At 39.7% G+C, this 22623-nt stretch overlaps 1 protein-coding gene across 2 annotated transcripts in view; it reads right to left on the bottom strand.

The window, feature by feature from the left end:
* Nucleotides 1-570: 570 nt before the first annotated feature.
* The window catches only part of PHF8 (PHD finger protein 8), an 87124-nt gene continuing 65071 nt past the window's right edge, over nucleotides 571-22623 (bottom strand). For both annotated transcript variants that reach the window (XM_007446480.1, XM_007446479.1), the window contains 3 exons: nucleotides 5619-5728; nucleotides 1608-1944; nucleotides 571-659 (listed from right to left, as the gene is read on the bottom strand). In XM_007446480.1, the coding sequence (XP_007446542.1) occupies nucleotides 571-659; nucleotides 1608-1944; nucleotides 5619-5728 (536 nt within the window). The remainder of the gene's footprint in view (nucleotides 660-1607; nucleotides 1945-5618; nucleotides 5729-22623) is intronic.

The following is a 22623-nucleotide window of genomic DNA, read 5'->3' as shown; positions in this document are numbered from 1 at the left end:
ATTTGGCAAGAGGGGGCAGAGGCCAGAGCCTTCTCCCAGGAACGAGTCTTGAGTGGGACACATCCATTGGGCTAAGAGGAGGCAGGAGAATGGGCAGAGGTGGGCAGGCTTCTGGAGACAGGGATGGAGCCGCAGAAAGTGTTGAGCACTGGGCCTCCCACTTCATGACCAGGGAAATACCGAGGGGCCCAGGCTCTCCTCATGACTCTCCTCGTCCTGCTTTCCAGCTTTAAGTGGGGATGACAGTAAAGGGCAGACAAAGCTGGTGAAAGGGAAATGGATTGGGGCAGCAGAAAAGAGGGTTCTAGTCAGCTGGAAACCTCTCCCATTTACTGGCTACTCAGAGATATGCAAAAGGCAGGCAGGATGCTCCAGTGGAAGTGGGGAAGGGAGTTGAGGGAGTAGGTGAAGGGGCCCATGGGAGAGTCCGTGCCTTTGGTCAGTTCCAAGAAAGCAGGACAATGCGCCTCAGCACCTTGTCCGGGGCAGGTAGGATCCAGGAGTGCCCCGAGAATTGACAACGGAGAAGGCAATGGGGGTGAAGGGGTGAGGGGCAGGACACAAAGGGGATCACAGAAGCAGTTTGCCATTTCTGTGGATTTTCAGGATACGGCCGAGTCTCTGCTTTGCTGTAGCCAGGCCCTTTTTGGGACGCTTTCCTGTGGGGGAAGGGAGAGGTAAGCAAAGGGTATGGCAAGGGTGCCAGCAGCAGCTCCAGCACCAACTGTCCTTGGGCCACCCCCTCCTCTGTTCCTCTGCCCACAGAGTCTCCCCATCCTTATGCCTGGCTCCAGGACCATCTTGGGCCAAAAGGCCCTCCTTAACTACTCCAACCCAACACCACATGCTTTGGCTCTTCCTCCTATGACCTCCTGCAGTGGCTACAGACTCCCTGGTTACTCTGTCTGGTTACTTTTCCCCACTGATTTCTTTGGTCCCAATCATTTTCCTTCCTAACCTCTGCAAGGTGATTGTGCCTCTCCATCTTATCCTGCCCACCAGGATTGAACAAGTGCCTGGTTAGTGATTATAGCTCAGTGTCCCTGAAGTTGCCACTCCCAGGGCCTTGTATCATTAGAAACCCCACCCTCATCATCCCAATGCCGCACCAATCTCATCACCCTTGAGCTGCATACTCTAGGGACTGGGCTTTCAGAGTCAAAGTGAGGAAAAGGAGGGCTTGAGCCCTCCCCACTTCCTCTTTCCCCACATCAAATCACCTCATCACCACATCACCACATCAATCACGTGTCCCATGTGACCTCCTCCATATTTGATCAATTTATCTCCTCCTTCATTCCCTCTGCCAGAGCCCTAGCCTCTCTTCACTGCAGCCTGGACTTGTGTATGTGCCTCCTTCATAGACTTCCCACCTTCAACCCACCCTCCACTCTGGCCCACTGGAAGGATCTTTCCAAACCCACATCTGGGTTTGTCTCTGCTTAACACCAGTCAATGTCTCTTCATGGCCTATGAGGTCAAGTCCAAGTATCTTAGGTTGCCCATCACTGTCCCTCCCAGGTGTTCTCATTTACCAGAATGCTTAAGGGTTTGAAGCCAGTGACTCTAAGATCCTTCTCAGTTCTACAACCATATGGCAGTCATACCTGGTCCTGTTTGATTGCTCTGGGAGCCGACTGAAGGGCGCCGCTGGGTCAAGAAGACACCAGGGGCCATGGGTGTGGTGCTGCGGTTTGCCTGGGCCATCCCAAAGGCGTTGGGACGAGCAGTATACTCATGGTCAGCAAGACTTCCTGAGAGGGCCTCTTGTTTAGGCTCAGGGGGAGGCAGGGGCGAGGAGGAGGTGAGAAGTTGGGGTGTAGTGGCCAGAGTTGGGGCTGGTACTGCCATGCTGAGATTAGGCTCTTGAGGGCGAGGCTGTTCTACCTCCTTCAACAAAGGCTTCTTCTTGATATATTTCTTCTTTTGGGCCTTCTGTAGCTCCTGAAACACAAGCCAAATGGGAGGGGAGAATTTAGGAGTGAAGAAAAGAGAAGAAATTTCCCAGAAAGGAATCTAGACAGCAGTCAGTGTGGTTCTACAACCTGCCCCTACTCCAAGCTTAGCCTGGATATATGTACACACAACACACAGGCCTTCCAATACCTCAGGTCCTTTGGTACCAACCATTCTTAAGTCAACACTGCTACTAACCAGTACAGTGTCAACAGAAGGGTAAATGAGTTCAGAGACTTGGGTTTTGGTCCTAGAATTGCCACTTATGAGGTGAACCATGGACATGACTAATAATAATAGCTAAATTTACACCAGCAGCTGAGGCACTTTATATGTTTGACCTCATTTACTCCTTAGAACAGCCCTGAGAAGGAAAATCCCTCAGTTTACAGATGAGAAAACTGAGGTACAGGGATATTAAGTAACATGAGCCCAAAGCCTCACAGCTGAACAGTTGTTGGGTTCAGGATTCAACTAGGTCTATGTGAACACCCACCCTGCACAATTCTCAAAATGGGACATCTGCGAGTGAAAGAGTAGCAGCTTTGGAATGAGATAAACTTGGGTTCAAATCTAGGCTTGTGCTCCCTAAGTTGGATGACCTTGGTCAAGTTACTAACCTTTCTGAAATTCGATTGCCTCATCTGTAAAATGGGCAAAACAATAGCTGGTTTTCAGGGCTGCCAGAAAGATTAAATAATGACATAAAACACACAGCACATAGTAGGTACTCAACAAATGAGAAACTATTATTCTATCTTCATCTCTTACAGTGGTTTCTCTTCTTGCTGGTCTTTTCTTTTAATAGAGGACAGTCTTCCAGGTCACTGGATCTTAAAATCTCAGTTTTGGATGGGAGGGATGAATAAGGAGTTGTGTCACTTCTCACAATATCTTGGATTTCATCCATCCATTGCTCTATGAATATACTATCCACTGTGTAGTGGGTGCCTTTATAGTGGGCACCTGGACCCCTGAGAACCTGGAAAGGTGGTGCTGAGAGCATGTGAACAACTTCACCTTCTGAAATGCTACACAGCCACAGAGACCAACTCAGTGATTACATTTCTTTGCCTTCTCTTGGCAACAGGCCTACTCCTGCCTTCAGAAGATCTGACAGGCTGTGGCTACCTTAGGAATTTTTGTGGGATGAGAATATTATTATTATTATTATTATATTATAATATAATATAATAATATTAGTAATATATGCCAGGCACTGTTCTATAATTTAACTCATTTAATACTCCTATGAAGCATGAGAAAAAAATAATTATAATTCCATTTTTATGAGAAGAAGCTGGCACAGAGAGGTTAAGTCACTTTCCTAAGGTTATAGGAACAGTAAGTGGCCAAGCTGTGATTCAGACCCAAGCCATCTGTCTTCAGAGTCTCTTTTATCAGCCAAAATGCTTGTTACTCCATCCATACCAAGAACTGCATTTCTGCCCCCATTTCTCTCATCTGAATCCAGAAATTATCTCTTCATACCTAGATCACATAGTTTAAAAATTTCTACCTTTGTTGCCAATCTCCCTTTCATATACTTCATCCAGATCCCCCCCACAGAAGACTAGACTATCTTATGACTGGGTCACTTTCACCTTATCTCAAAAGGCCATCAGCAAGTCCCCACCCAAGTTCAGACTCCCTGGCCTGACATTTATGGTCATCCATCGTCTGGCCACTTATACCTAGCCAACCTGTAGTGATAATGATGAAAAGCTAATGTGTCTACAGTACTTACCATGTGGCAAGTGCTGTTCTCAGAGCTTTTACATATATTACCTCATCTAATCCTCAGACAGAGTCTATGAGGAAACTGAGGCACAGAGAAATTAAGTAACTTGCTCAAGTGGGAGGGAGAAGATTTGAACTCAGGCAGGCTGGCTCCAGAATTCATTTTTAACCTCTATTTATCTTACTCCATTCCCCAACAAGAAGCCTCCAATCCAAAAAGATCTGTTCATTCTTTTATTCATTCATTCATTCACTCAACCAACAAAGACTAAACACATGCTTAGCATAGTAGGGATACCAAGTCAAATTAAGATATGTCTTCACCCTTGAGGCCCTTACAGTTTAATAAGGAACAACAGAAAAGTACACTTATGATTGTAAGTACCATGAGAATGCTATGGAAGCAGAGAAGGCCACTGAAATAAACTGGTGGTGGATGGTGTGAAGGGGTGTTAGGTAAAGGCATCTGAGAGGGCATGATTCCCAATGGGCAGAGGGAACAGTTTGTGCAAAGGCACAGAGGCATGAGACAGTCTGATACACTGAATGAACAATGAGTACTGTAATGCAATAGTATGGGTGGTGTAAAGGGCATGCATGAAGGGTTGACACAAGGTCAGGGAGGAGAGGTAACCAGAGGGCAAATCAAGAGGGCCTTGTGTGCTTACCAAGGAATCCCCTTCTCCTGGAATGCCTCCCTTTCCCCTCCAAAAGCTTAGCCTGCAAAACCCTTCCCAATTTCAAAATATCTTCTTTGAATACATCTCTGATCAACTCAACCAGAAGTGAGCTCCACAGAAGGCACTAAGAGTAGTTTTCACACCTTTAATTAATTTGTTCATTTAAAGCAGTCAAACTTCCTTTTTTTTTCAAATTACACCTTACACGGCACTAGGATATACATAATAGAGAAAAGCTCTGGACAAAGAATGGCCGCCTGTACTGGTTGGTCTCTGCTGGCTTCCATCAATAGCCTCCAAAACATTTCTAAACTCTGGAACTCCACAGAACATCATATGAAAAACATCATTCTATTAAATTTTATTTAAATAGGATGTAATTACTGAATTATATAAACATTTAACTATTTCACTTTATTTTAATAGCAAGTAACATGAAATCTGAAGTTAGAGGATATGAGTTTGAATCTTGTCTCCTCCATTTACTGGCTGTATTATCCTGGACTAGTCACTTAAAGAGAGCCTCATTTTCTTCACCTGTAAAATGATGAAAATATTACCTATTGAAAAGGGTTATTGAGCAGTTTACATGAGACACATGGAAGCACCTAACATAAAGCAGATGCTCAATAAATGCTCTAAGCTATAGGATGTGGCATGAGGATCTAAGGGGATACTGATAAGGAGAGAACGACAAGATTCACTTCCAACTGCTCTCAGGGTTGCCAAGCACATTTAAGAACTTTGAAAACTATAACATGCTAGGAAGTCAACTTGATTCTAGGACAAAAATTAGTGGGTGAAGTTTTCTTGGGAAGCATGGGGTGAAGATCAGGCATCTGATGAGAGACTGAGAAACTGAGTGTACTCAACTGAGTCACCTCCTTGGAGTTTCATCTGAAGACAAGAGCTCTCACCCAGGGACAGACTTGGTCCTTCCCATCTGAGAGGTTTCCACATACCCAGAAAGGCAAGTGATATTTTCAAGGGCTTTTCTCTGGCCCCCTATTTTCTTTCATCCTAAATCATTTCAACGGCGTGCCCTGTGGAAGTAGCTTGTCACTGAGTTGGTATATGTAGGATATAGGAGGGAGCTGGGATACTGCCATGGATAAAGATCACAAGTTACCCACTTCCCAATGAGACAACGGTGAGATCCTGTCAGCCTGGAGGTCTGAGTTTTGAGGCTCCAAATCAAATTGGAATCAGTGGCAGGGCCATTGCCTGAGTGTCAGCACTTACCTGCTGGGCCAACTTTGCAGCTGCTGCAGCCAAGCCTGTCTCAATGGAAGCTACCCGGGTCCCCTCACGCACAGGACGGTCCTGCTTCGGTAGAGTTGGGGTCACACGGGCTGCAGAGGGAACAATATGAAGACATTTACCTGAATGACAATCATATTCCCTACCTCTGAGCCCCCCAAAGGTGGTCTCATTGGTTTTCCTGCTTCTAGCTTTTTACAAAGCCAGATTTTGCTTCCCATTGGGTAAAAAGCTAATTCACAAATGCCCAAGGTACACAAAGCACACACTGATTAAAGGATAAAAGTTAATTTCCCTGAATTGGCATGTAAAGTTGTCCATGTTCTGCTCCCTACCTACCTCCCCAACCTTATTTCCATTCCCATATCCTCAGCTTCTCCAGACAGAATGGCTTCCTTATTACACCTCCAGAACATGTATAGCTCATCCTCTCTCCCTGTGCCTTCATCCTCATCATCTATACTGCCTGGAGTGCCCTCTTCCCTTTTTGCCACCTCTTTAAAACCTGCCCATTATTCAAAAGTAAGCTGAAATCAATCTTCTGTGCAAAACGTCTAGGACCTCTTTGGCTCACACTGAACCCTCCCCTCCCCTGAACTTATGTACAAGTCACTTAATACACAGCACATACTATCCTGTATCATTCCCTAATGCTGATGTGTATTAATCTATCTAATAACCAGGCTATGAGTTCCTAAAGAAGATCACCTTCTTGTATAACCTTTTTATATAATGCCTTAACAATCTTGAATCAAAAAATAGTTACTCATCCCACATTTTACATAGGAAGTGTATTTCAGGATAACCAAACAGCCCCAGATGATGAGGGAAAGCTGTTCTTTACAGACGAATGCCAGCTAATAAATGTAAAAGGAATGATAAAATTAGAAAATCACAGGTTTGTAAGCCCTAATGAAATAACTGATTCTAGGGAATTGGATATTCACACAGTACCAAATTATTATCTCACAGATGACTTGCTAGTCTTGAGAAAAAAAAACTAACCTTACAGTGATGAGATCAGATCACCCCTTATTGTCACTAACAGAAAGATGGCCAACTTCATGCACCTCCTAATGCAATTCAATAGGAAATCTACAGCATTACCTGGGAAGTAGTTTTGCCAAGACCTAACATCAAGTAAGCAGTTCATATTACTTCCAGTTTTTAGGAAACACAGAGATTAAAAAAAAAAGTTAAATGACACTGAGGGCAAACAGTCATCCTATAAGATAACTGGCCTGGTTTCTTTAAAAACACAATGTCACAAAGAAGCAAACAAACAAATCTAGAAGATGGAATGTGCTAAAGGACAATTATACTAGTTTTTATAACAAATCAACAGCATCAAACAAAAAAGGACTTCTCTAGATTAAGAGATACTCAGAAAATGTGATAGCCAAATGCCACATGGACCCTGTTCAGATCCTGATTTAAACAAATCCACTATGAAAATGCCTTTTTTTGTTAGACAATTAAGGAAATTTGATTATGGACTTAGTATTAGATAACATCAGGGAATTATCAAATTATTATTAATTTTGTTATGTATGATGACAGGACAGTGGTTATGTGAGAAAATGTATAATTTACAGATACATACTGAAGTACATGGTGGGGTGGGGAAGGAATGACACTATCTGGGATTTGCTTTAGACAGTTTTTAAAAAATGAAGAAAGTTATAGATGAATCAAATATGGCAAAATCTTTACAACTGTTGATTCTCATTGGTGAGTGTATGGGATTTTACTCTTTTTAATTAATGAAAAAAGTCAATGTCACAGGAAAAAAAGAGGTGGTGGTGGTATCTGACCTAGATTTAAAGATTCCTTGGTTGGTTAGCTATTGTTATTGCTATAAAGGAGACTTTCTGTATAAGCAGTATGCAGATTTTAGAACAGGCAATTTAGGAGGTTGAAGTCCTTTCTTTAAAGGTGATATTGATATTTTACTTGTTTAAAAAATGATCTGAAGCAAATCTAGCAAAAATGTTAACGCACAATTTTCAGTCATGGATTCTTGGGTATATTTTATATCGTTCTCCATAGTTTTGTGTGTGTGGTGGCTTTTAAACATGGCCCCAAATTCTTTGACATTTTTCTTATTAATAGGTGGGGTCTATGTTCCCTCCCGTTGAACCTAAGCAGGCTCATTTGTAGCCTATAGAATGTGACAGAAGTGACACTGCATGACTTCTGAGGCTAGGTCAGAAAAGGCAACTTTAGTTTCTGCACTGCTTCCTGGAACACTCACACTTAGAGCCCTGAGCAACCACATAAGAAGTCTGATTGCCTTGAGGCCATCAGGCAGTGAGGAAGCTAGTCACATGGAGAGGTCACATGTTGGCACTCTGCTTGGTACTTCTAGTCTTTGAGTCCACCCAGCCCAGGCCCCAGACATGTGAGTTAATGAGACTTCAGATAATTTAAACTCTTGGCCATCCAGCCTTCAAATTATCCCAGCTGAGGCCCCAGACATCATGGAGTAGAGACAAGTTGTCCCCAATGTGTCCTTTCTAAATTCCTGACCTGTATAATACATAAGCAAGTTGTTTTAATCTGAAAAAAATTAACCTCCTTGATTAGATCTGGATTTAGGGGGGAAAAAAAAACTATGTAAGACATTTTGTAGGGACAGTTGAGAAAATCTGATCATAGAATGGTTTATTAGAAGATCTTAGGGAATTATTAACTGTTAAGTATAACAAAGTTAGTGTGGTTATGTAGGAGGACATTCTTATTCTTAGGAGATACGGAAGTATTAATGTGCAGCCACCATAACATACTATAGTATGTTATGGTGGCTGCACATTACTTTGAAGTAGCTCAGTAAAAACTATAGACAGACAGATACAGATAATGAAGCAAATACAGAAAAATATTACAACTGTAGGATCTAAGTATTGAGAATATGGGTGTTTGTGTACTCTCCTACATTTATGGATGTTTGAAAATTCTCATAATAAAAAATTTTAAATAGTGAATGAGATTAAGAGATTATAATAATCAAATGAAATGTGTAGTCCTTGAATAGATCCTGGTTTAAATAAGCCAATTATAAAAGCTATTTTTGGTACAACTGGGGGAAATTTGAATAAGGATTTGGTATCAAATGATATTAGGAAATAAATGTTACTTTACTTAGGTGTCAAATGATGGAACTATGGTTGTGAAAGAAAAAGTCATTTTCATAGAGATGCATACTGAACTAATATTTAATATGTCATGATGGATGAAATCCACAAAAAAGGCAAAGTTAAGGACTTCTAAAACGTCACTTCTGAATTAAAACAATGAAAAAACTGGCAAAAACTGTCATAATAAAAATTTTCAGAACTCTGGAAATTAACCAAAGGTTTACAGCTACCTGGAGAGCATTTATTTAAGAAAAAGAGCTGAATCTCAGTAAAAGCAGTGAGTTTTGTGGCATTTTAACTTGCCCTAGACCCATCCACTTCTCCCGAGCTCAGTGATAGCCTTGAAAAATAACAGGCCATATTGCCAGTGATGTAGGGAACAGAAAGGAGCTGGAGCTTTCTTCCAAAGCCTAGTGCTCCCTGGGGAGCATTTATCAAAAATATTTAAAGGCAAGTGCTTAATGTCACAGATACTTAAGGTGATGGATAACAGTTGTGGCAAACAACAGACCAACCCAAAAGCTGAAAAGGAAAAGTTGAGGAATGAGATATCCACTGGGGATTAGAAAAGCTCTCACATATTTCCGGGAATCTAAAAGACCATATGCATGCATAGGGGCTGTGTGCATGATCAGGAAAGACTTGAGAAATACCAGGCACTCACCTCTGGCTGACTTTGAGGTGCTGCAAAGCAGGAAGTGAAGGCTAAAGCACAGTTGTAAATTGCCTGCCTGAGTGCTGAAGGTATGTCCCAACATGCACATAGAGCCCCTTGTCAAGCACTGGGAGATTTACTGGTTCCAGGCATTTAAGGAAATCTCTGTCCAATCGTTAGCTGACCACTAAGCTAACTGAGTAGAAACTTCTACTTTAGTGACTTTTCTGAACAAATTCTGTAAATAAACAAATAACAACAAGCAGCAACAACACAAACCCTGGGGAGTGAAGCAGGGAGTATCTGATTTCCAGAGTTGCCACATTATTTTAAATGTTCAATTTTCAAAAAAATTAGAAGATATGCAAAGAAACAGGAAAGGGTAGCCACACACAGGAAAAAAGTAATGGATAAAAACTCTCCCTGACTACCTGAACAAAGTTGGACCTACTAGACAAGGACTTTATACCACCTATTTCAAACATGTTCAAAGAGCTAAAGGAGATCATGTCTAAAGAACTAAATGAGAGTATGAGAATGACGTTTCACCAAATAAAGAATACCAATAAACAGACAGAAACCATAAAAAGGAATCAAATAGATATTTTCGAGTTGAAAAGTAACGGAAATGAAAATTTCACTAGAAGGTTTCAACAGAAGATTTGAGTAGGCAGAAGGAAGACTTAGTTACCTTCAAAAAAGGTCAATTGAGATTATCCAGTCTAACGAACAGAAAGAAAAAAGAATGAGGAAAATGAGCAGAGCCAATGTGGGATGGATCAAATTTGCCAACATATGCATATGGGAGGCCCAAAAGGAGAGAGAAAAAGGGGTGGAAAGACTATTTTAAGAAATAATGGCTGAAACTTTTCCAAATTTGATAAAAAAATTAATCTGCATATCCAATAAGTTCAACAAACTCAGAGACTACATATCATAACCAAAACCAAAGACAAAGAGAGGATCTTGAAGTCATCAAAACAGAAGTGACTCATAACATAAAAGATTGACAGTTTATTGATCATCAGAAACTATGGAGGATAAAAAGCAGGATGACATATTCAAAGTGCTTAAGGAAAATCACTGTCAACCAAGAATTCTACATCCAGCAGAACTATCCTTCAAAAAAGGAGAAATCAGGATATACCTAAATAAACAAAAACAGGACTTCCCTGGTGGTCCACTGGTTAAGATTCCACGCTTCCACAGCAGGGGTGTCGGTTCGATCCCTGGTCGGGGAAGCTCTGCATGATGCTCAGTGCAGCCAAAAATTTGTTTAAAATAATAATAACTAATCATTCTAAAAAAAAAGAATTAAAAAAAAACCCAGAGAAGGGCAGCCAGCAGAAGCAAGAAGAACTACAATCCTGCAGCCTGTGGAGAAAAAAACCACATTCACAGAAAAATAGACAAGATGAAAAGGCAGAGGGCTACGTACCAGATGAAGGAACAAGACAAAACCCAAGAAAAACAACCAAATGAAGGGGAGATAGGCAACCTTCCAGATAAAGAATTCAGAATAATGATAGGGAAGGTGATCCAGGACCTCGGAAAAAGAATGGAGGCAAAGATCAAGAAGACAAAAGAAATGTTTAACAGGGCTTCCCTGGTGGCGCAGTGGTTGAGAGTCCGCCTGCAGATGTGGGGGCACGGATTAGTGCCCCGGTCCGGGAGGATCCCACGTGCTGCGGAGAGGCTGGGCCTGTGAGCCATGTCCGCTGAGCTTGCGCGTCCGAAGCCTGTGCTCCAAAAAGGGAGAGGCTACAACAGTGAGAGCCCCGTGTAGCACAAAAAAAAAAAAAAAAAAAAAAAAAAAAATAGTTATTGATTATGTAACGAAAGGGAGAACAAGGGAAGTTAAAAATCTTATTTAAGTAGCATAATACTTAATGAGTTCTGAGATGTTCTCTTTAGCCCCAAAAAAAAAAAAAAAAAAAAAAAAAAAAAAAAGAGAAATGTTTAACAAAGACATAGAAGAATTAAAGAAAAAACAGAGATGAACAACACAATAACTGAAATAAAAACTACACTAGAAGGAATCAATAGCAGAATAAGTCAGGCAGAAGAACGGATAAATGACCTGGAAGACAGAACACTGGAATTCACTGCTGCGTAACAGAATAAAGAAAAAAGAACGAAAAGAAAGGAAGATACCCTAAGAGACCTCTGGGACAACATTAAACGCAACAACATTCGCATTATAGGGGTACCAGAAGGAGAAGAGAGAGAGAAAAGACCAGAGAAAATATTTGAAGAGATTATAGTCAAAAACTTCCCTAACATGGGAAAGGAAATAGCCACGCAAGTCCAAGAGGCACAGCGAGTCCCATACAGGATAAACACTAGGAGAAATATGCTGAGACACATAATAATCAAATTGGCAAAAATCAAAGACAAAGAAAAATTATTAAAAGCAGCAAGGGAAAAATGACAAATAACATACAAGGGAACTCCCAAAAGGTTAACAGCTTATTTCTCAGCGCAAACTCTACAAGCCAGAAGGGAGTGGCATGATATACTTGAAGTGATGAAAGGGAAGAACTTACAACCAAGACTACCCTACCTGGCAGGGATCTCATTCGGATTCAATGGAGAAATCAAAAGCTTTACAGACAACCAAACCCAAAGAGAATTAGCACGACCAAACCAGTTCTACAACTAATGCTAAAGGAACTTCTCTAAGTGGGAAACAAAAGAGAAGAAAAGGACCTACAAAAACAACCCCAAAACAATTAAGAAAATGGTCATAGGAACATACATATTGATAATTACCCTAAATGTGAACGGATTAAATGCTCCAACCAAAAGACACAGTCTTGCTGAATGGATGCAAAAGCAAGACCCATATATATGCTGTCTAAAAGAGACCCACTTCAGACCTAGGGACACATTCAGACTGAAAGTGGGGGGATGGAAAAAGATATTCCATGCAAATGGAAATCAAAACAAAGCTGGAGTAGCAATACTCATGTCAGATAAAATAGACTTTATAATAAAGAATGTTGGGGAGAGAGAGGGGAAGATGGTGGAAGAGTAAGACGCGGAGATCACCTTCCTCCCCACAGATACACCAGAAATACATCTACACATGGAGCAACTCCTACAGAACACCTACTGAATGCTGGCAGAAGACCTCACACCTCCCAAAAGCCTGAGAAGCAGCGGATTAAAGCTCCACATTCAACCTGATGTACCCTGCACCTGTGGAATACATGAATAGACAATGAATCATCCCATATTGAGGAGCTGTGTGGATAAAGGGCTCTTCGTGCTGCAGCCAGGAGTCAGTGCTGTGCCTCTGAGGTGGGAGAGGCAACTTCAGGATTCTGGACAACAAGAGACCTCCCAGCTCCATAATATCAAATGGTGAAAATCTCCCAGAGATCTCCATCTCAACACCAGCACCCAGCTTCACACAACGACCAGCAAGCTACAGTGCTGGACAACCTATGCCAAACAACTAGCAAAACAGGAACACAACACCACCCATTAGCAGAGAGGCTGCCTAAAATCATAATAAGTCCACAGACACCCCAAAACACACCACCAGACGTGGACCTGCCCACTAGAGAGACAAGATCCAGCCTCATCCACCAGAACACAGGCACTAGACCAGTCCACCAGGAAGCCTACACAACCCACCTGAACCAACCTTAGCCACTGGGGACAGACATCAAAAACAACGGGAACTACGAACCTGCAGCCTGCAAAAAGGAGACCCCAAACACAGTAATATAAGCAAAATGAGAAGACAGAAAAACACACAGCAGATGAAGGAACAAGATAAAAACCCACCAGACCTAACACATGAAGAGGAAATAGGCAGTCTACCTGAAAAAGAATTCAGAATAATGATAGTAAAGATGATCCACAATCTTAGAAACAGAATGGACAAAATGCAAGAAACATTTAACAAGGACCTAGAAGAAATAAAGATGAAACAAACAATGATGAAAAAGACAATAAATGAAATGAAAAAGACTCTAGATGGGATCAATAGGAGAATAACTGAGACAGAAGAACGGATAAGTGACCTGGAAGATAAAATAGTGGAAATAACTACTGCAGAGCAGAATAAAGAAAAAAGAATGAAAAGAACTGAGGACACTCTCAAAGACCTCTGGGACAACATTAAATGCACCAACATTCGAATTATAGGCATTCCAGAAGAAGAAGAGAAAAAGAAAGGGACTGAGAAAATATTTGAAGAGATTATAGTTGAAAACTTCCCTAATATGGGAAAGGAAATAGTTAATCAAGTCCAGGAAGCACAGAGAGTCCCATACAGGATAAATTCAAGGAGAAATATGCCAAGACACATATTAATCAAACTGTCAAAAATTAAATACAAAGAAAGCATATTAAAAGCAGCAAGGGAAAAACAACAAATAACACACAAGGGAATCCCCATAAGGTTAACAGCTGATCTCTCAGCAGAAACTCTACAAGCCAGAAGGGAGTGGCAGGACATACTGAAAGTGATGAAGGAGAAAAACCTGCAACCAAGATTACTCTACCCAGCAAGGATCTCATTCAGATTTGATGGAGAAATTAAAACCTTTACAGACAAGCAAAAGCTGAGAGAGTTCAGCACCACCAAACCAGCTTTACAACAAATGCTAAAGGAACTTCTCTAGACAAAAACACAAGAGAAGGAAAAGTCCTATAATAACGAACCCAAAACAATTTAGAAAATGGGAATAGGAACATACATATCGATAATTACCTTAAATGTAAATGGACTAAATGCTCCCACCAAAAGACACAGATTGGCTGAATGGATACAAAAACAAGACCCATATATATGCTGTCTACAAGAGACCCACTTCAGACCTAGAGACACATACAGACTGAAAGTAAGGGGATGGAAAAAGATATTCCATGCAAATGGAAACCAAAAGAAAGCTGGAGTAGCAATTCTCATATCAGACAAAATAGACTTTAAAATAAGGACTATCAGAAGAGACAAAGAAGGACACTACATAATGATTAAGGGATCGATCCAAGAAGAAGATATAACAATTGTAAATATTTATGCACCCAACATAGGAGCACCTCAATACATAAGTCAAATACTAACAGCCATCAAAGGGGAAATCGACAGTAACACATTCATAGTAGGGGACTTTTATACCCCACTTTCCCCAATGGACAGATCATCCAAAATGAAAATAAATAAGGAAACACAAGCTTTAAATGATACATTAAACAAGATGGACTTAATTGATATTTATAGGACACTCCATCCAAAAACAACAGAATACACATTTTTCTCAAGTGCTCATGGAACATTCTCCAGGATAGATCATATCTTGGGTCACAAATCAAGCCTTGTTAAATTTAAGAACACTGAAATTGTATCAAGTATCTTTTCCGACCACAACGCCATGAGACTAGATATCAATTACAGGAAAAGATCTGTAAAAAATACAAACACATGAAGGCTAAACAATACACTAATAAATAACAAAGTGATCACTGAAGAAATCAAAGAGGAAATAAAAAAATACCTAGAAACAACTGACAATGGAGACACAATGACCCAAAACCTATGGGATGCAGCAAAAGCAGTTCTAAGAGGGAAGTTTATAGCAATACAAGCCCACCTTAAGAAGCAGGAAACAACTCGAATAAACCACCTAACCTTGCACCTAAAGCAATTAGAGAAAGAAGAACAAAAAACCACCAAAGTTAGCAGAAGGGAAGAAATCATAAAAATCAGATCAGAAATAAATGAAAAAGGAAGGAAACGATAGCAAAGATAAATAAAACTAAAAGCTGGTTCTTTGAGAAGATAAACAAAATAGATAAACCATTAGCCAGACTCATCAAGAAAAAAAGGGAGAAGACTCAAATCAATAGAATTAGAAATGAAAAAGGAGAAGTAACAACTGACACTGCAGAAATACAAAGGATCATGAGAGATTACTACAAGCAACTCTATGCCAATAAAATGGACAACCTGGAAGAAATGGACAAATTCTTAGAAATGCACAACCTGCCAAGACTGAATCAGGAAGAAATAGAAAAAATGAACAGACCAATCACAAGCACTGCAGTTAAAACTGTGATTAAAAATCTTCCAACAAACAAAAGCCCAGGACCAGATGGCTTCACTGGCGAATTCTATCAAACATTTAGAGAAGAGCTAATACCTATCCTTCTCAAACTCTTCCAAAATATAGCAGAGGGAGGAACACTCCCAAATTCCTTCTACGAGGCCACCATCACCTTGATACCAAAACCAGACAAGGATGTCACAAAGAAAGAAAACTACAGGCCAATATCACTGAGGAACATAGATGCAAAAATCCTCAACAAAATACTAGCAAACAGAATCCAACAGCACATTAAAAGTATCATAAACCATGATCAAGTGGGGTTTATTCCAGGAAACCAAGGATTCTTCAATATATGAAAATCTATCAATGTGATAAAACATATTAACAAATTGAAGGAGAAAAACCATATGATCATCTCAATAGATGCATACAAAGCTTTTGACAAAATTCAACACCCATTTATGATAAAAACCCTGCAGACAGTAGGCATAGAGGGAACTTTCCTCAACATAATAAAGGCTATATATGACAACCCCACAGCCAACATCAACCTCAATGGTGAAAACTGAAAGCATTTCCACTAAGATCAGGAACAAGACAAGGTTGCCCACTCGCACCACTCTTATTCAACATAGCTTTGGAAGTTTTAGCCACAGCAATCAGAGAAGAAAAGGCAAAAAAAGGAATCCAAATCGGAAAAGAAGAAGCTGTCACTGTTTGCAGATGACATGATACTATATATAGAGAATCCTAAAGATGCTACCAGAAAACTACTAGAGGTAATCAATGAATTTGGTAAAGTAGCAGGATACAAAATTAATGCACAGAATTCTCTGGCATTTCAATATACTAATGATGAAAAATCTGAAAGTGAAATCAAGAAAACACTCCCATTTACCACTGCAAAAAAAAGAGTAAAATATCTAGGAATTAACCTACCTAAGGAGACAAAAGACCTGTATGCAGAAAATTATAAGACACTGATAAAAGAAATTAAAGTTGATACAAATAGATGGAGAGACATACCATGTTCTTGGATTGGAAGAATCAACATTGTGAAAATGACTCTACTACCCAAAGCAATCTATAGATTCAATGCAATCCCTATCAAACTACCACTGGCATTTTTCACAGAACTAGAACAAAAAATTTCACAATTTGTATGGAAACACAAAAGACCCCAAATAGCCAAAGCAATCTTTAGAACGAAAAACGGAGCTGGAGGAATCAGGCTCCCTGACGTCAGACTGTACTAAAAAGCTACAGTAATTAAGACAGTATGGTACTGGCACAAAAACAGAAAGACAGATCAATGGAACAGGATAGAAAGCCCAGAGATAAACCCATGCACATATGGTCACCTTATCTTTGATAAAGGAGGCAGGAATGTACAGTGGAGAAAGGACAGCCTCTTCAATAAGTGGTGCTGGAAAAACTGGACAGGTACATGTAAAAGTATGAGATTAGAACACTCCCTAACGCCATACACAAAAATAAGCTCAAAATGGATTAAAGACCTAAATGTAAGGCCAGAAACTATCAAACTCTTAGAGGAAAACATAGGCAGAACACTCTATGACATAAATCACAGCAAGATCCTTTTTGACCCACCTCCTAGAGAAATGGAAATAAAAACAGAAATAAACAAATGGGACCTAATGAAACTTCAAAGCTTTTGCACAGCAAAGGAAACCATAAACAAGACAAAAAGACAACCCTCAGCATGGGAGAAAATGTTTGCAAATGAAGCAACTGACAAAGGATTAATTTCCAAAATTTACAAGCATCTCATGCAGCTCAATAACAAAAAAACAAACAACCCAATCTAAAAATGGGCCGAAGACCTAAACAGACATTTCTCCAAAGAAGTTATACAGACCACCAACAAACATATGAAAGAATGCTCAACATCATTAATCATTAGAGAAATGCCAATCAAAACTACAATGAGATATCATCTCCCACCAGTCAGAATTGCCATCATCAAAAAATCTTGAAACAATAAATGCTGGAGAGGGTGTGGAGAAAAGGGAACACTCTTGCACTGCTGGTGGGAATGTAAATTGGTTCAGCCACTATGGAGAACAGTATGGAGGTCCCTTAAAAAACTACAAATAGAACTACCATACGATCCAGCAATCCCACTACTGGGCATATACCCTGAGAAAACCAAAATTCAAAAGAGTCATGTACCAAAATGTTCATTGCAGCTCTATTTACAATAGCCCAGAGATGGAAACAACCTAAGTGCCCATCATCAGATGAATGGATAAAGAAGATGTGGCACATATATACAATGGAATATTACTCAGCCATCAAAAGAAACGAAATTGAGCTATTTGTAATGAGGTGGACAGACCTAGCGTCTGTCATACAGAGTGAAGTAAGTCAGAAATAGAAAGACAAATACCGTACGCTAACACACATATATGGAATTTAAGAAAAAGAAATGTCACGAAGAACCTAGGGGTAAGACAGGAATAAAGACACAGACCTACTGGAGAATGGATTTGAGGATATGGGGAGGGGGAAGGGGGAGCTGTGACAGGGCGAGAGAGATGCATGGCCATATACACACTAACAAACGTAAGGTAGATAGCTAGTTGGAAGCAGCCGCATGGCACAGGGGTATCAGCTCGTTGCTTTGTGACCGACTGGAGGGGTGGGATAGGGAGGGTGGTAGGGAGGGAGACGCAAGAGGGAAGAGATATGGGAATATATGTATATGTATAACTGATTCACTTTGTTATAAAGCAGAAACTAACACACCATTGTAAAGCAATTATACCCCAATAAAGATGTTAAAAAAAATAAAGAATGTTACAAGAGACAAGGAAGGACACTACATAATGATCAGCGGATCAATCCAAGAAGATATAACAATTATAAATATATATGCACCCAACATAGGAGCACCTAAATACATAGTGCAACTGCTAACAGCTATATAAGAGGAAATCGATAGTAACACAACAAGAGTGGGGGACTTTAACACCTCACTTACACCAGTGTACAGATCATCCAAAATGAAAATAAATAAGGAAACAGAAGCTTTAAGTGACACAATAGACCAGATAGATTTAATTGATATTTATAGGACATTCCGTCCAGAAACAGAAGATTACACTCTCTTCTCACATCCAGACGCAGTAAATGTAAGAAAATTGAAATCATATCAAGCATCCTTTATGACCATGCTATGAGATTAGAAATCAATTACAGGGAAAAAAACGTGAAAAACACAAACACATGGAGGCTAAACAATACGTTACTAAATAACGAAGAGATCACTGGAGAAATCAAAGAGGAAATCAAAAAATACCTAGAGACAAATGACAATGAAAACACGATGATTCAAAACCTATGGGATGCAGCAAAAGCACTTCTATGAGGGAAGTTTATAGCTATACAAGCATACCTCAAGAAACAAGAAAAATCTCAAATAAACAATCTAACCTTACACCTGAAGGAACCAGAGAAAGAAGGACAAACAAAACCCAAAGTTAGCAGAAGGAAAGAAATCATAAAGATCAGAGAAGAAATAAATGAAATAGAAACAAAGAAAACAACAGCAAAGATGAATAAAAGCAAAAGTTGGTTCTTTGAGAAGATAAACAAAATTGAAAACCCATTAGCCAGCCTCATCAAGATAAAGAGGGAGAGGACTCAAATCAATAAAATTAGAAATGAAAAAGGAAAAGTTACAACAAACAACGCAGAAGTACAACGCATCCTAAGAGGCTGCTACAAGCAACTCTATGCCGATAAAACGGGAAACCTGGAAGAAATGGACAAATTCTTAGAAAGGTATAAGCTTCCAAGACTGAACCAGGAAGAAATAGAAAATATGAACACAGCAATTACAAGTAATGAAATTGAAACTGTGATTAAAAATCTTCCAACAAACAGAAGTCCAAGACCAGATGGCTTCACAGGTGAATTGTATCAAACATATAGAAAAGAGATAACACCAATCCTTCTCAGACCCCTCCAAAATATTGCAGAGGAAGGAACACTCCCAATCTCATTCTGTGAGGCCACCATCACGCTGATACCAAAACCAGACAAACATACTACAAAAAAAAGAAAATTACAGACCAATGTCACTCATGAATATAGATGCAAAACACCTCAACAAAAAACAAGCAAACAGAATCCAACAACATATTAAAAGGATCATACACCATGATCAAGTGCGATTTATCCCAGTGATGCAAGGATTCTTCAATATATGCAAATCAATCAATGTGATACACCATATTAACAAATTGAACAATGAAAACCATATGATCATCTCCATAGATGCAGAAAAAGCTTTTGACAAAATTCAACACCCATTTATGACAAAAACTCTCCAGAAAGTGGGCATAGAGGGAACCGACCTCAATGCAATAAAGGCCACATATGAGAAAAAGATAGCAAAAATCATTCTAAATGGTGAAAAACTGAAAGCATTTCCTCTAAGATGAGGAACAAGACAAGGATGTCCACTCTCGCCACTATTATTCAACATAGTTTTGGAAGTCCTAGCCATGGCAATCAGAGAGGAAAAAGAAATAAAACTAATACAAATTGGAAAAGAAGAAGTAAAAGTGTTACTGTTTGCAGATGACATGATACTACACTTAGAGAATCCTGAAGATGCCACCAGAACACTACAAGAGCTATTCAATGAATTTGGTAAAGTTGCAGGATACAAAATTAATGCACAGAAATCTCCTGCATTCCTATACACTAATGATGAAAAATCTGAAAGAGAAATTAAGGAAACACTCCCATTTACCACTGCAACAAAACGAATAAAATACCTAGGAATAAACCTACATAGGGAGACAAAAGACCTGTATGCAGAAAACTATAAGCCACTGATGAAAGAAATTAAAGATGATACCAACAGATGGAGAGATATACCATGATCTTGGATTGGAAGAATCAATACTGTGAAAATTACTCTACTACCCAAAGCAATCTACAGATTCAATGAAATCCCTATCAAATTACCAAGGGCATTTTTTATGGCACTAGAACAAAAAATCTTAAACTTTGTATGAAGACACTAAAGACCTTGAATAGCCAAAGCAGTCTTGAGGGAAAAAACCGGAGGTGGAGGAATCAGTCTCCCTGACTTCAGACTATACTACAAAGCTACAGTAATCAAGACACTATGGTACTGGCACAAAAACAGAAATACAGATCAATGGAACAGGATAGAAAGCCCAGAGATAAACCCATGCACATATGGTCACCTTATCTTTGATAAAGGAGGCAAGAATATACAATGGAGAAAAGACAGCCTCTTCAATAAGTGGTGCTGGGAAAACTGGACAGGTATATGTAAAAGTATGAGATTAGAACACTCCCTCACACCATAAACAAAAATAAGCTCAAAATGGATTAAAGACCTAAATGTAAGGCCAGAAACTATCAAACTCTTAGAGGAAAACATAGGCAGAACACTCTATGACATAAATCACAGCAAGATCCCTTTTGACCCACCTCCTAGAGAAATGGAAATAAAACCAAAAATAAACAATGGACCTAATGAAACTTCCAAGCACTTGCACAACAAAGGAACCCATAAACAAGACCAAAAGACAGCCCTCAGAATGGGAGAAAATATTTGCAAATGAAGCAACTGAGAAAGGATTATTTTCCAAAATTTACAAGCACCTCATGCAGCTCAATAACAAAAAAACAACCAACCCAATCCAAAAATGGGCAGAAGACCTAAATAGACATTTCTCCAAAGAAGATATACAGATTGCCAACAAACACATGAAAGAATGCTCAACATCATTAATCATTAGAGAGATGCAAAACAAAACTACAGTGAGATATCCTCTCACACCAGTCAGAATGGCCATGATTAAAAAATGTAGAAACAATAAATGCTGGAGAGGGTGTGGGGAAAAGGGAACACTCTTGCACTGCTGGTGGGAATGTGAATTGGTACAGCCACTATGGAGAGCGGTATGGATGTTCCTTAAAAAACTACAAACAGAACTACCATATGACCCAGCAATCCCACTACTGGGCATATACCCTGAGAAAACCAAAATTCAAAAGAGTCATGTACCAAAATGTTCATTGCAGCTCTATTTAAAATAGCCAGGAGAAGGAAGCAACCTAAGTGTCCATCATCGGATGAATGGATAAAGATGTGGCACATATATACAATGGACTATTACTCAGCCATAAAAAGAAACGAAATTGAGTTATTTGTAGTGAGGTGGATGGACCTAGAGTCTGTCATACAGAGTGAAGTAAGTCAGAAAGAGAAAGACAAATACCATATGCTAATACATATATATGGAATCTAAGAAAAAAAAATGTCATAAAGAACCTAGGGGTAAGATGGGAATAAAGACACAGACCTACTAGAGAATGGACTTGAGGATATGGGGAGGGGGAAGGGTGAGCTGTGACAAGATGAGAGAGTGGCATGGACATATATACACTACCAAACATAAAATAGATAACTAGTGGGAAGCAGCCGCGTAACACAGGGAGATCAGCTCGGTGCTTTGTGACCATCTAGAGGGGTGGGATAGGGTGTGACCATCTAGATAGGGTGCGAGGGAGGGAGACGCAAGAGGGAAGAGACATGGGGACATATGTATATGCATAACTGATTCACTTTGTTATAAAGAAGAAACTAACACACCATTGTAAAGCCATTATACTCCAATCAAGATGTAAAAAAAAAAATACCATGATACAGACTGCTTGTTTTCAACCCAGTATCATTCTCCCTTTCTTGCTTACTAATAAAAACATAATTTTGTGGAACACCAATGTACCTAACTAAAAACTACACTTCTTGGCCTTTCTAGCAGATAATCTTGGTCATGTGACACAATTTCAGCCAAAGAGATTTTTTTTTAAAAGTAGATCTTAAAGCAGCCATCTTGCGACCCTGAGGGGATAAGCACTCACTGAGGATGCCTGAGAGGTTCCTATTACTCATAGGCAAAGACTATTCTTAACTATATGCTCAATGCCTGTGAGGATTCATAAACAAGTACTTTCGCATATGGCTGGTGGTAGCGTAAACTAGTAAAACCTTTCTGGAAAACAATTTGGCAATACATATCAAGAGCTTTTAAAACATTCACATTTACAAATTGTAGTGG

The sequence above is a fragment of the Lipotes vexillifer genome, unplaced genomic scaffold, assembly GCF_000442215.2.
Source record: "Lipotes vexillifer unplaced genomic scaffold, Lipotes_vexillifer_v1.1 scaffold624, whole genome shotgun sequence".
Lineage (NCBI taxonomy): Eukaryota > Metazoa > Chordata > Mammalia > Artiodactyla > Lipotidae > Lipotes > Lipotes vexillifer.
Note: the sequence above shows the minus strand (reverse complement) of the source record. Positions and strands in the feature narration are given on the sequence as shown.